General features: G+C 32.6%; 1 protein-coding gene across 7 annotated transcripts in view; it reads right to left on the bottom strand.

The window, feature by feature from the left end:
* The window catches only part of Glurb (metabotropic glutamate receptor B), a 121,814-nt gene that overhangs the window by 46,358 nt on the left and 59,041 nt on the right, over positions 1 to 16,415 (bottom strand). For 3 of the 7 annotated variants that reach the window (XM_071779225.1, XM_071779226.1, XM_071779228.1), the window contains exon 2: positions 11,533 to 12,435. The exons of 2 other annotated variants lie outside the window; for them this stretch is intronic. In XM_071779225.1, coding sequence (XP_071635326.1) covers positions 11,533 to 12,088 — 556 coding nt within the window. In that variant the 5' untranslated portion in view covers positions 12,089 to 12,435. The remainder of the gene's footprint in view (positions 1 to 11,532; positions 12,436 to 16,415) is intronic. 2 more of the 7 variants (XM_071779227.1, XM_071779229.1) reach the window with 1 other exon arrangement.

Below are 16,415 nucleotides of genomic sequence, written 5' to 3'. Positions count from 1 at the left end.
AACTCCGCGCTTACGATCACCTCTACAGGAGTTCTTCGATCAAAAGGAGTAGAAGATATCTACCTTCCACCGATGCGCGATGGTCAGATCAAAATTATCTCTCATTTCCTATTACTATCTTTGAGCACGAACGAACCGAACCGGTCGCGGTCGTTGGCCTGAAATGTTCTCGTTACTATTCATCACTACTAACATCTGAAATGGGCTTTTTATCTTACACACTGCTTTTGTTTTAGCGATACAGTCACGTATGATACAGTAGCGATACGAGTTTATTTAAGATACCCTCTCATGATATCAAATCTCGTATTACTTTGGTACGAAATTTAATATTGCGATATCATGAATTAAATAATTAATGTTGTGAAACGGCTAAATGTCTAACAGTTATATTCGATAATATGTCAGTTCTAAAACTGACCATTTTTTGGTGAAAATTGAGTCTCGTGTATGGTGTGTATGTGCTTATATATGTAATTAAATATTCTCTTTTTGTATTTAAAAAAAAAGACAAAGCGCATTATTCGAAAATTAACAGCTGACAATATTCGTATATAAATTGGATGGTCGAAATAATTAGAAAATACGTCGGATTATTATTTAACGCGGAATTTCGTCCCCCTATTGCGATGTGGAACATTCTCTCATTATTGCTCGAATTCTCCGGCCGTTCCATCTCCAATGATATTAAAATTATCAATTTAACCTGTTTATATTGAGAAAAGTATCGGTAATTAAAGCAACCTGATGCGTAATATGAAATATGCAGAGGTGTCTTAATAACCGGCTTTAATTTAGTTTTTAATTAAGATTTTTTTTCTACAAATTCTGTTAAAATAAAATACAAATAAAGAGAAGAACTTTTTCTTCTTTGGCTCTTTATAATTAATTTGAACTATATTCTATCAAGCAATGCTCTACTATCAAATTCTGTGAGCGTACAAGTTAAAAGTAAAAGAAGTTTTAAATAAGAGCAGGATGTCACGAAAGTTTATTTCGTTTTTGTTACGTGATAGGTGTTTTGCTAGATGTAAACCCGTGGGACTAGGATAGCTGAACGAACAGAAAAGAACAGCGTGACAAGAAGCTTTCTTCGACAAAAGAAGTTTTCCTTTTTTGACTCTGCTCCGATAACAAAGGCGATTATTTTAAAAGAGGATATCATTACAGAAATAAGAAATGAGTTCCTATTTAATCATTTTGAAATGAGTTATGCGAGTCCCTTGACATCTTTGAGTGTTCTTTCTCAGATCGAGGAGTGAGAAATTGATATATCTATAATGTAGAATAGATAAAATAAAAATCTATGTAGAATTGATAAAAATTGAAAATCTTTTGCTACAGTATTTATAGTAATACTGAACAAAAATTCATATAAATATACTGTCTCACTTTTCACCTATGCACCATGTATGCATACGTACATATACGTATATACATGCATACATGCGTACATGCATAAATGCATACATATGTATAAAATAAAATTAAAAGAGAAATATCAGAATGTACATAAAAGTGCGTTATAAAAAAATCCGGAACGTTATTAAGATATAGGTATTTTTTTTCTAACAGTTTTTATAAAAATGTTGGATATTATTGACACGTTTAAAAACTACAAAATTGTACTTGTTATTCTAGCTTCATATCTACGTCTATAATATTTCATGGCTGCCAATAAAATATGAGGTAGCTGCAGAAATATTGCACGTTGTCATATTTTATTTATTGACTAAACGCAGGCAGAGTACGAGTGAACTTTTTGTAGAGTTATTGTAAAACGCTGCTTTACTTTTGGATATCTTGTTAGAAATTTTAAAATAAATTTAGAAATAATTATAATGAGCATGTAGAGGGTATACTAGCGATTTTCTTGCCATTTATAAAGAAATTATTTAAAGATTATTTAATTTTTAATATTAAATGAAAACATTCCACGAGTAAAAATGAAAAAATAAAATTTAGTTTAATTTAACGTGATGTGACAGGAATTTTTAGTTATAAATATGAAATTCAATATTTATTAACATCAATAATATTTATTTATTCTAAATATATATGATAAAAAAATATACTTGTACAAAAATCGGCAGTTTTTCAAAATATAAATTAGATTTGGAATAAATAATTACTGATTCAATTTAATATCTAAATTATTATTACCGCTAACGTATCCTCGCACTATCGTGAGATAATTCCAAAAGGTGAATTTCAACTATTCTTTAAAGATTTCACTCGAGAAAGTGACTTCTCTTGTATTTTGAGAGTCGGATCGGTTCTCAAAACGTTCTGCATCGCAAAAACCCCGGGTATTCAAGTAGCTATTGAAAACGCGAACGAAGCAGACTAGACTTCGAGTTGCGTCTTGAGCGCAATAAGGAATTAAAGGAGATATCTTCCATATCACGAAACGTGACGGGCATTTTATGTTTTAAAATATTTCTTTATCATTGATCAATGTATATTGCAAGAAAAAGAGTGCACAAATTTAAAATCACTAATTTTTATTACCAATAAGGTGATGAAAGTAATAATGATTCTACACGTAAAAAGATATAAACAAGTTGCAAAACTAAATTTACGCGATCTCACAATTTGGTAAATTATATTACTCGACATTATTTTACAATTTATAAATATGATGTGAATGTCCAGAGAAGGATATCATTTTTCGATTTGAGCTAATCGGATATGAAATTAATGACTGAATAGTACTGCAGAAATTATGGCCGAAGCTGCATTTAATTTCGTTTATGTAACCCGAATAATTCTCGTATACAATTTTGCAGAATAAGCAGAAACCGTAATAACTTTATAATACACATACAGTTGTTCGACCAGGTTTATATCCTCACATCAAATACAGATTTACGTTGGAATTATAATCGGGATAATGGTACAACATGTGAGGAATTGGACGTAATAATAGCATAAGTCGACTTATATTACTATTACATAAATTTTATTTTTAAATACTCTTTCTCTCCTATATACGGCAAAATCCTGAATATTATGAATAGTAATATATGTCCTGATTTTTTGCTCTTTTATCTTAAATAATGAAGGTTTTAAACTTCAAATTTATTCTTTCAGACGTATATAAGCTACTTACGTTATTTACGCAATGTTATTGTATTCAATTTCTCATTTAATATTTTAAATAATAAAAGGATATTGTTACAATACAAGAAATTATATATAGCAAGATATTACAATATGTGAGTTACAATTGATTGAAGCTATCAATGCTATGTTTTGTATAAGAAAGAAATTGTAGCATTTTTTTACAGTTATACATATGAAATCGAGCAGTGTCTAAATACCTGATCGATCACTGCTTTATTGAGCTAAAATGATATTGTTATCTAAAAAAATTGTTCCGCGACTTCGTATGTTTGATTCTCTGATCTACATATATTTCATAGTTTTGACAAAATGTTACATTGTACATAGATAGAGATCCGTTGTTGAGCCATATAAAATTTTTGAATCATCGTTGTTGAAAGTGATACGTGAATGAAAACATATGATAGTATTTTTATCAGTTTGACAGAACTTACAGATTTCCGATATTGACCCTCTTGATAAAAAAGAACCAATATAATAGAGAGTTAGAAAAGAGAGCCTACTGTGACTTGGGGCGTCACACGAGACGCGTCGTTTCTAAGGTAACTCTTCGAAGTGAAGCCCTTCCCTTTTTCCTTTTTCCGTCTTTGTTCGCAGAATTGCTGAGTGGACGGAGAAAACTAACGAGTACTCTTTATTTAATTTTATTGACTATGTCTTCTTTTTTTAAAGAAACATTGTATTATTCTGCTTGAGCTCATCGGTATTGCAAAAAATATGTATAAAGTACAGTGTATAACGAGAAAACGAATTCTTCTTTACAAGAAATTATGCGCAAAAAGTTGCTTAGTTTTTTCATGATACACAATATACTGCTGCTATAAAACAAGTCGTATAGTTTTCTTTTTGAGACAAAATGGAACATTGCGCGATGAAATATCGTGGAAGTCTTGGAGATTTTGCATGTTATTCCTCTTGTGACAGTGTTCGATGATTCCGCGATGTTTGAAATGTGATGTGTCCGAAGCAGCTATATCGTGACGTCGAAGGGGATTGTGTGTTCGTTTTAAAGATCAAAGAAAACACTATACTTTTATTATGTTTCTAATTTTCTACATTTCGTGCTGCGTGTCTGATGTGTCTGCTTCTAATCGCGGATCGCGGTTAGTTTTCTCGTTATCAACGTGAAAAGCTCCCGATTAAACTTTTGAGATAAAATTTCATGAGATCGGTGAGTTTAAATCATACGTTCTGCAGAGATGTAATATTTGAACTGTTTTTTCTGTCTTGATAAAAAAGGAAGACGACCGGAGGTACTAAGGTTTTAATTTTAGTAGCGTGTTTCGTATCAGCGTGTAAGATTAATTCGGATTCAGATATAACGATCGATTTTTTACCTTTATTATGTTTTCAAACGGACATTTTCGTAATATTTAAATAAACTATCACAATCAAATGTAAATGGAATTTAATAATTATACAATTATGACATTATGCGGAGTGATACATTTTTAAGTAAATAACGTAAATTGCAATATCATAAATATTGCTGTATTCTGAACTTCAATTAGCTTTGTTAGTTTTTAGCCAACATTTATATTTAATTGGAAAAGATATTACTCTTTTTTCATGTTGAACGTAGCATTGTAACTTACTCCTTGCGCAAAATTGCATTGATGAACATCTGTAAAATAAGTATTTTTAACGAGTACATTGTCAACCTCAATTTTTTTATTGCAATTTTATTAAAAAAAAAAAAAAAAAAAAAACATGAACGGTTGTCACTTCGCGCCAGGCAGCAAGCAAGTTGAAATCGATTTTTGCCGGTTTTTAACGAAACATTGTCAGCCATTCCCTCAGGTACAATCGAAATTGTTTCCCGAGGATATATCATTTAATGCAATGCGTATCAACAATGTGAATTGCAAAGCGTCCGAAAATCTGGCAGGGGATATTTCTACAAATTGCATACGCGTGCTTTTTTGCGGAATGCGCGTATATTTTTAACTGCGGTACGTTTTGGTACTTTGTTCTCCCCTTTTGAGATAAAGTGAAATGCTATTTTTTGCAATATCGTTCGTTTATGGAGATAACGCGCATATCTCACGGAGCGGAAGCAATTCTGTGGGCAACGAATAACTGCCGGGACGTTGGTACGCGTCGCGTGGACTACAGTTTTACCACGTTCCTTCCAAACGAGTGCCCTAACGGGAGAGCTCTTTCCGGTTATCGGCGTATGTTTATCGGGACTTTTGCTGAACCAGTGAAATTCTATGCTTGAGATAAGTGCGAATTGAATCTGAATCTAAAATGTTTTATAACATCGTCGTACAATAAAGTTCGCGAAATATTTTATCAGAAGAGAGTATGCACATATATCAAAGTAATTATTTTAATTAATTTTAATTAATATTATTTATATACTTGACATTAAATAGTACTAATTTATTAATTAAAATTTGAGATTCTATAATTTCTTCTTTGATACTTGATTTAATTTGAGATCTGGTTATTCGTACTTATTCGATGGTAAAAGAATTCATTACAGTGTTTAATTTATGGATGTGGTACGAATTAAAGTTTTTGTGCAATTTTTGTAAAGCTTTCCACATTGTAGCTTTCCGATATTTTTTGTTTTATTGTTGAAACGTACGTGTTATTACCTCCTGATGAAACAATGTTGACAATGCTAACGCTTTATATAAAGCACAATAATAATCAATGAGATAAGAGTAAAAGAGGAAATAAAAGTTGGTGTTCTAAAAAAATTAGAAGAAGAAATAACTTATTACTTATTAAGTGATTGCAATCTCTTTACCACAAGATTTATTTTAATAAACAAATAAAAAAAATTGACATGACGTCCACTCTCGTTTGTTGGTTATCAATTTGTTTGTTTTCTTTATGCATTACCCAGCGTAATTTATTGCTGTGTAAAATGGGAAATTTTAATGAGCTCGAAACTTACATTCCGTGGAGATTAAAAAAGTTCGAAGGAATTCTATTTTGTACAATTTATTTTATTATATTTACAGTTTTAAGTATATCGTACATAGGATTTAATTAAAAATTTTCAGTTATATCAATATACTATTATAATAAATCGATAAAAAATAATCATCTTATGCATATATTTTTGTATAATAGGTTCGGTTACATCTATTAAATAGCGCGAAATAACTTATGATAATACTTTATCATTTCTGCTCAATTTGAAGCCTAAAAAATATGCTATCTGCATATTCATCGTTTTTCCGACGAATAAATTGTATGTGCTGATTCAACTTTTTCATGAATGCTTTTGAGATAGGTTAATCGTTCGATGGTCTCATGTGCGAAATAGCAAGCTATGTTGGACGCTTTTTCCGCGGTGCGGCTAGCCCCCGAGGGTCGAATTGATAAAATAGAGCAAAAGCTCCCATCGGTGCCATCTTGGAATGTCCCCTGAAACTGCGGATATATATTTCACCAGTTGGTTTAACTGCGGTTTCCTTAATTCACCGAGAGGCTGTCGTAGTAAACGATAACTGACGTAAACCCCGAAATCTCCCTACGACTTCTTGTCCTCTTTCTTTCTTTTCCTTTTATGTCCTCTTTTTTTTCAAATCAAAGATACTTTTATCTTGTCGCTGGATACAATCAGATAAAATTGGATAAATTTCCACAAGAACGGTAAAAGACGCGTGTTTCGTGAGTGCATATCATTTGCAGATAGCGAATGGAAGTCACAAACTACACCGAAATCATTTTTGCTGGATGTTATTTAAAGGAGAGCGATGCTTTGATAACCACACATAAGTGTTAGTATAATAGTATCACATCTCGCACGTATGCGCGTAAATTAAAGTCGATTTCATAATTTCCTTTGTTCGAGCGTTTTAATTAAATTAAGGGATTATTAATTATTTCTGTTTCAAATGGTGAAAATGGCCAGGAAAGTTGTCACAAAGAACACCGTAAATAAGATATAAATGAAGAAGTGGATAAACGTATATTTTATGAATAAACAGCATAATTTTATAAAATAAATCAGTAACTTAAAAATTTGTTACGCATTTTATTAAATATACCCCTTTATTTATATTTATTTTATATTGTAGTTAACACATAAATATATAGAAAGAAAATTGACGGAAAGAGATATGCAATTTCACTTGTTCTGTTTAATTTATTACAATACATTTATTATTTATAGAAAAATATATGCATTGCATTATATTAGGTGATTTAATTATGACAGAAGTTACTTTATTTTATTTCATACATTGATGAAAGTCATCACGTAAGAAGGTACATTGAACCATTTGTTATCACCCATTTCTTCCCGTCTCGTCTGTCGACGTCTATCGTGATCACGGATCGTAATGCGGGTTGCCGAAATTTATGCGATCGAATATCTAACGTGAATGGATGTCAAAGGAGTCGAACACGTGCGGTCGCTGTCTTTTGTTCAGAGGAGATAAAAAAATGACAAATATTGATGACAAAGAATCCTATTTTTTAGACAGTGATTTTTTCGACTGTTCGTACGACTTTGAAATGTGATCTTATTTTTTACCTATCTCAATTTTATTGCTTTAGATTTATTTTATTTATTGATATTGAATGTTCTCTAAATTTTGTATGCATGCGATGACAAAATTGTCGAGAAGGATAATGAAATAAAATACAAGATAATAAATGAACGTTGACAACGCTGTGTGACTGTATAGAAACACTAGAAACAATCTTCACAATTATACGCGAGTACTTAATTCACATAACTATATTTTTATTTAACTACAGTTTTTTTCCAAATAGAGAAATTTTTTAAAATGAAAAGATTAAATAGTTTTCATTCGCAGATCTTGCAATTTTGTAGGAGACAAAAGGTATATAGGAACATAATAAATATTGTGAGAAATTTCAACCCCGATGGCAAGTTGCTCTGCTGTGATCTCGAGCTGTTAAAATTGTCAGCTAAAAAGTTTTGTATCGTCATGACATAGATAACTGATGATAATAATTCGTTTTCCCGTAACAACAAAGTACGCATTGAAACTTTAAACTCGCGGCACAGACGGACACGAAATATCGGAGAAAATTTTCGCGGTCTCCCAACGTTATTGTGAGGATAAGATCTACTAAGAATGACGATTTCTTTCAGACAACGGTGTAAAGTTTCCAAGGTATAATTATCCATTGTGGCAACCCTAACTCGTGCTTATGTAATCCCGGATCTCCTTCAAATTTATACAGCTAATACAACCCGGGTGTACGTTTTCACTCCGTATTTATTAACGTCAAGATTATATCGTCCGTATAATGGAGTCGTGCCAAGTCGTTCTGTAACAAAATTTAATAACTAGGATCATAAAGACAGGGCATCTATGAAGTAGAATCTAGTGACTAATACTTTTTCTCATCACAGCAAAAGAGTGAGCGAATACTAAATTAAACAGTCATTTAAATTTATGCGCTGTATGCTGTACTAATATGCGCTAATGCACTGTGCAATTTTTAATTCTAAAATTACACGTCAAAACCATAACTGACGCGCTAATATACATTATTTACTGTAATCAGTTTCAAATTAATTTAAATTTATTGCGCATAATGTGAAAATAAACTCTTATAATCGTTGCATTTATTTTTCTTTGATCATTGAATTATAATTATTTACGACTGAATTGAATTGCCATCATTTTTTGTTATAACTGAGACTTTCCTGCATTTAATTAACGCATAAAATACATAAATAATGACAAATAAAACTTTAAGGAAAAATCTGTTATGGCACCTATTGGCATCTTTTTTGAATATGAATAATGCATATGTGCGTATACATCGTGATATACACAGTCTGCGCCAAACTTTTGATCACTTGCACGAATCGTAAGTAGTTGCGAAGTTAATTTGTTCTTCCAAATTAGCGTTTAAATTGAACATTTTTGTTCGAATGTATATAGCATACGTTTTTCATTTTGTACCAGATAGATCATATTTTCCCTTTTTTTTTCTTTTGAAAGCTATCCGTATGCAATGAACGTTGCAAATTGTGATGCATGTCCTCTGAAATATCGCGCATGCTGTGTTTTAATGAAAAACGGGAGTAAAAGGATATTCAAATTTTCAACCCAAAAGATTACAACGCTTTGGAATCTGTAAGGTACACTTAAAATTGAATATAATAGTTATAATTGGAACATATAATTGGAAAAAGTGGAGACACGTATATAGATAACTTTTCTATTTTTACATATAATGTGATCAAATTTAAGTTCATTTCATTTAACTACATTCAGCAAACTTATTAGCAAATGATGAAGACCATTAACTATTTTTTGCTGATACACAAAACATCTAGAAATTATCATAATATAAAAATGAGTAAATTAAGTAATAATCGAGTATACAAATTAGTATTAGCATAATACGTTCATTAGAAACTTAACGATTATAGGAATGCTAATTTTTATTGCAAAATTATTTTTTTAAAATAATTTAGCTAATTTTTAATAATTAAAAAAATTACTTTTAATGAAGATTGTAATTTTCTCTTATCTTTTGCTGCTTCAAGTGGGATAAACAGATATCTATGGAGATGTATGATCTTGTAAGCCTGTAGCAAAAACATTTTTGATCATGCTACGTTAGGGAAGTAGGACGGAAGTAGAATTAAGAATGTACGTCGCGCGGTAAATGTAGTAAAGAAAAATAATTAACGAGTAGCGCGGAGAAGTAAATAGAGCACTATAAAGTAGAGCTAACTGTGGATAGCCATATATATCACGCATTAAGATAGAAATATAGTGCCCTTCTGCGCAATTTTTAAGTGAGTTTTTCAAGCTGTACTCGTAACCTTTTACGCATATGTCGGTCATGTTTGTCGTAACTGTCGAATATGCAGAGCATTTGACTTCACGTATTACAAATTTTACGTATTTCCTGCGAGACCAATTCGATACGTCATGCATAATCCTTACGCCAAGAGCAGTCAAGTTTTCAAACGATTAGCTGTCGTGAATAAAATTGTCCACGTGCTTACGTATATCTCACGCAGGAGACATGACATTTTATCTCCCGGAGTGCATTGAAATTCATAAACCGAACTAGGATTTTCTACTCCACCGCTTAGAATCAACGGATGGCTGCGAGCTGCGACTCGCTTTCCGCTGCTTGATTTTTTAGCAGCCATCCTTACATCATTTGGAAGGCACGTCTCTCTTTTTTACGTGCAAGAAGAGAGAAGACTACCCTAAAAAAACCGCGGGCGAGGATTTTTATTTAAATTCATCTCGGAAAGAGAATTTTTAAAAAATCGCTCTCTATGAGCACGTAAAGGCGCTGACTAAATATTCAGTACTTGTGCTAAGTTAATTTCGTCTGAATCGTCCTTAGCAGTAACTTAGATATTCATACTATATCTCTGTTTTTGCTACAGCAATATGCAATATAAATATAGAAAAATCCGGCTTTATAAAAATTAACAGTCTTAATTGCCACGTACTCGTGTTATGAAACGTGACTGTTTGATCTAATCCGATCTTCATTTTTCAGATACGATGTCTCTATAACTGTTTTATAGATTTGTAATTAATTTTTCTAGAGATATAATTGATTTGCGTTTATCACAATAACGAACATTTGATCTTCTTTAATAGACTTTAAAGGTATGATATATGAGAAATTAATACGTGATATATTTCGGATATCGACATCCAATTTATTCAACTTTATTAATCTGATTGAAATTTTATCAATTAACACATATAACTTTATTTTAGTATTTATATATAGTTATATTTTTCGAATCTATTACTATTTCTAATAATTTCTGAAAATCTGAGTAAAAAAAATACGTTTAGTACACAATAAATTTTAGTATCAAATTATTCTAATGCATGGCATTTTAGAGCATTATGAATGGCCAACGAAAAGAGAGCTTATTGCGGTATTATAATATTAACCTGTTATTAAACATCATTATTGATGACATGTTGTTTTGCACGAGACAATGACGAAACGTGAATGATTTCACTGAATACTATTCACGTAATAGGGTACTGATAATATGTGTTGTTAGCATCGAACATCAATTTTGATGAGAAATTTATGTTCCATCACACATTGACATATATGAGTGCAGCCTTATAAAGAGAGTACGGGTTTTCTCTTGAGTACTGTATTAATTAGAGAGCGATCCACAAACGATGAATAAGTTCACATATTAAACAATATTCAATAAATACGTGTTATTTATTGAATTTGTAATGCATCTCACAATCAGTAATAAACGATGAATTCTGATATTTGATAATTTTTATGAACGATCGTTGAATAGAAAGATAATAACGTAAAGATGAAAATACGCGATCTTAAAAGATCATTCTCAACTTGCTGTTTCCTTTCGTTCGAGAACAATTAATTATATACGAAGTAATAAAGAGCTCGCCATTAAGTTTCAATAAATCTACGAGTACGTACCCTTGATGAAATCTACCGCCATTTCAAGACCGTACGTATCCTTGTCGCAGTCATCGAGTATGTGCGCCCCGATCTTAACTCCCGGAACAATTTCTCGTTGATTGAGGATATCCAAGGTGTAGAGCATTGCCTCTAACGCTTGTACACCTCCCTGAGGCATCACGGGTCCGCACGTAAAGGTGTCCTCCCTCTCGTGAACCATCATCAACCCACCCAGCACGAGATCACCTTCGACCACCGCTTCCTTCTTTATTGGCCAGCTAAAGTCATGGACCAGACCGTTCGGTTCCATCGATCGAAATTGGTGACGTCGATGTCTAATCGGATGATGTAGTTCATCGCGAAAATGACTCAAACGTATACTCATGCGATCATCATGGTGACGTAGCCTCACGGTGTCCGTCATCAAATCCACATATTTGTTCAATAACGGTATGGGCGTGATATTGTCAGTCTTCGAGATGTCGATCTTTCTGGCCCATTGTTTGATAGACTTGAAGCGTCGATCGTCGGCCGAGCAGATGCAGCTCAATAGTGCCAGAAGCAGAAACTTCATGACGTCATAATCGGTAAATTATGTTGTTTGTTACTAGTTTCGGGTTTCCGGCACGTTGTTGAATTCGATGTTGCCGTAGCTTTCGCTTGTCCGCCTCGGGCTTTGAATTCACGATGATTTACGTCCCTACTCTTCCTTGGCAATATGAACGGAAGAGCGATATCAGCTTCGAACGGAAGATCGGAGGCCTTGCGCACGATCGACGGAAAGGATGTGCCAGCGCGGATTGAGGGGGATTCGATTGATCTCGCTTTTCGTATTTCATATGTGTATGACGTATATCAGAAGTGAGCAGCAACTGATTCACAAGTGGAATGTTGCGCCATGCTACTTTCAATTCGATGACACTTTGAGATAAAGATATTATATTGAAAAATAAATCATAATTTATTAAATTAATATCTTTAGATTCCAAAAAATATATGTATATTGATGTAGGTAAAATATTTAATTAACAATACTGGGAGAGGGCAAGATGACGAAAAAATATCCACGATTACCAACTTAATTGGAAATAAAATTTATAAGCTTTACAATTATAATTGAGGCGCATCTTGAGCGGAAGGCATGTAGTTTCCTGAGGAACGATATGTCGCGACATATGCTACCAATATGCTAATGTAAGAGGAGAGCTTGAAAGTACAGAGGGACAACATATACATGTGTCGCCACGATGCTCACGTAATCTCCCATTTGCTTTTATTATACAGGACCTGTCTTTCCCGGTGTTGCACATTTTGCGACCTCTAGGTTGTCACAGTTTTTCAACTTTTTTACGTAAAGACTAAAGAATGAAATATGGCGCGTTAACTGTGAGTTTACTCGTCGAAACATTTGTCGATTTAAACGGCGTCATTTACGCGTAAAAGTTGGAACAGATTTATCGCTGACCTGGATCTTACCGTTGTTCTCATAATTTATCATCTCCCCCTTTGATTCTCGAAAAAAAATAATATTTATGACCTATTACGTTTAACACCCTTTTGCTTTGTTTTAACGTTTTATGCTTAATTGGATATTAAAGTATTTTACGGGCAAATGTGTGTAACTGATGCTTCTTTTATTGATTTCGTGATTAATATTAAGCATTACATAAACAACAAAACACAAATATCTTTGAACGTGTTATTATGCTCTTCTGTATAGAAGGCAAAATACGGATTTATGCGTTAAAAACAATATACATTTAACAATAGCGAAATGAACTGAGTACACATCGTATCTATATAGACAATCATTATCTAACGCCATCAGATTGGCGACGACTCTGCTATCGGGTATTTTGATAGGTCTTCCGAGCTTCGAACCCGCAGGTGGTATCGTGCAAGCCACAAGTTTAAATTGCTCGGTCACGAAGCGCCGCGTTGCATGGCCGAGAAATTGCAGATGTGCGAGCGCGGGCGTGCGGTCGCGCGTCGATAACGACCCCGGGTTTCGTGTAATTAAAAACTTCGACGTGGCTACGTCGCTGGAAGTTGCGTTGTTCCTGGGGAACTTCCCGGCTTGCCGAACGATCGTCAGAATCGACGGACCGAGGTCGGCTGTAATTCGTTGTTGCTGAATGTATACCTGTTGCGCGACTCAAACTCCGACGGAAGTTTGATGGCTGCGCTGCACCGTGTTGGAATGCTTTCGCACGATTTCTTTCTGCACGCGGATATGCATTATTACTTACAGGGAATGCTCTATGATCTCTATGAACGTTCAATAGGAACATGACCAACTGTCGGTTCTAGACGACCTGTTGCTCCCTGTCCCTACGTGATCGGTATTGTACGTGTATAGCGAAAAAGAGGAAGAGAGAGATGATTGCAATCAAAAGCTGGAGATAGAAGTTGTATTATAAATCGTGCAGAGTTTCTCTCAGATAAATTTGATGAATTTAGAATAGATTTTTCCTTAACGAAAATTTTATGGCTTAATTACACAGTTATTTGGTATTCTGATATTCTGATATTGCGATAAAGAAAAATTCGTGTTAATTAAAATTTATGATATTTTAACAGATAGTACAAGTTTTATATTTGATCTAGTTTTATATATTGGTTCTCTCTGAAGAGAAACAATTTATCAATTAAGATGTATCTATGAAAGCATCTGTTAATAGAAAAGGTGTAATAATTCATTACACATTCTGTATATCTATTTTAATCGCAATTTTTAGCAATTTTCTTCATTATTTTAATGAATTATACCAGTAATAACAATATTTTTATGATATAAACGCAAATTATAATATTTTGATTATAAATTTTACAAGTAGCGTAATCAATTATTATTTTTATGAACACCAGAATTTATGTAATTTCTATATTATTATTAGTGAAAAGTTAATAATTCTCTTGTTATTATCAAATGATAACAGTATAGATATTATTATTATTAATTGAGAATTCATGCAAATGCATTTATCTTCCTACATTCTTTACTTCTTGCATCTCTTCAATTCTTTCTAATAATATTTTGCACGAGTAATGTTATTTTTAACCTGAAAATTCCATAATGTGCAGTGTCGCGATGAACATCGTATAAATTACGAAATAGTATACAACAGTTCGGTAGTGATGTCGAAGCGTATATATAGGTACGGGAAAGTCGATTTTGCCGACGGTGATAGGAGCCCCTCGTCTGTTTATTAACGGTGTGCCGTTTTTCGGATGCTAAATTTACGCTGATGATTGCAAACATCTGCTCGTCAAATCAATTGATTTTCACCGTTGGTTTAACACGCAATCACGAGTCGGGATCGGTGATTGTTAGCAATAACGCGCGCGCGTAATTTTATAAAATATTGCACGACACAAAGAGTAAAGCAGTACATAATGAGCGAATAACTAAAAAGAAGAAAAAGAGAAAACAGTATTAACAAACAATAGAAACAGAATATAATAATGTTGCTCCTATAGTCTCTACAAAGTCTCTACAAAGTCTATTAGTTTTAGATATGATTAATTATTTACGTTTCATAGAGTAGTCGATATTCATATGCATATTATATACAATAATATCATTCTTCTGTTGTTCTGATCTATATTTATGGTAATTAATATAATTTAGTATGCTTATATATGTATAATCATTAAATGGACGACTATTAATGTCATACAATAGTTTACGATATGGCACGTTTCTCACAACGTGAAAGTTACATAATAATTAAATTTGCTTACCAATATATAAAACACATTTCATCTAATCGTTACTGTTTTGAAATGATTTTATTTAAGATTATTTATTCTTTAATATATTTATCGTTATTTGTGATTGTCTCATGCGTAATTGATTATTAAATTAGATAGACAAAGAATAAAATAGATCATGAAGTCGTGATAATTTTCAAACCTATCAGCTATACCGCGGCTAATTAAGCAACGGAGTTAATCGTAATTGCAAACCATCCAATTAATTGATGATTCACCGTATTCGGGCCAAAGTGCGGCAAGGATCTTCATTGAACTTGTATCAAATATGTCACAAAGCGACCGCACAATTCGGCTTAGAATTAGATGAAATATAATGGACAATTTACATCTTACTCAAACTGTCGCCGTAAATTGCTCAAATCTCAATAGGATTCTGGATCGTATTTCCTAAAGTTTCTATTTGGAGAGGAAGACAAAGTTACTTAGCCGTAACTTCGGTTGATACGTACTTCACGCACTTGGAATTTTTAACGATGTGATTTTGCAGAAAAGTTAGATTATGTCCTGATCAAGGTTTGGGGAAGTAATTTACTTGAGATTACACGACGACGCGATAACGTTCGAAGTTATCCAAGAACATAAATGTTAAAGTAAGATGGTTGTAATATGTTTCTTGATATAATTTTTTTATTGTAAATAAAGATCGCAGGGTGTGTCGTAGTGAATTATAACAAAACAACTTAAAAGTATAGTATAATGCAAACGGAAAAAAATGTTATGTACGTCGCACGATATGATATTTCTGCTATATTTTTTTAAATAGCATTTCTTAGTTATAATTAAATTTCCATCTAGAAAATGAATGTCGTTCACGGTATATTTGTTGTATTAAATTTAAACTACAAATTGAAAAAGCGCCACGTATAAACTTTCAATTTAATTTTTTACTAGCTAATCGAAAATCCCGTGCACAATAACGGATTGTCAAATTGAACAATTCTATTTAATCAGAATTTATTCACGATTTCTTTATCCGCTTGTTTTAACGGTAGAAAAATTATTTTTTGTCTTGCACAAAAAAACTTGTTTAATCCTTTCACAGCGATTGTTTGTGTAACTCTCTTTATTAAAAATACATATCTCACAGATATATATTTTGAAAAACCGTTGAAAGAAAAAAATCT

The sequence above is a fragment of the Temnothorax longispinosus genome, chromosome 5 (genome assembly GCF_030848805.1).
Source record: "Temnothorax longispinosus isolate EJ_2023e chromosome 5, Tlon_JGU_v1, whole genome shotgun sequence".
Taxonomy (NCBI): Eukaryota; Metazoa; Arthropoda; class Insecta; order Hymenoptera; family Formicidae; genus Temnothorax; species Temnothorax longispinosus.
This window is presented reverse-complemented; position numbering and strand designations above follow the sequence as displayed.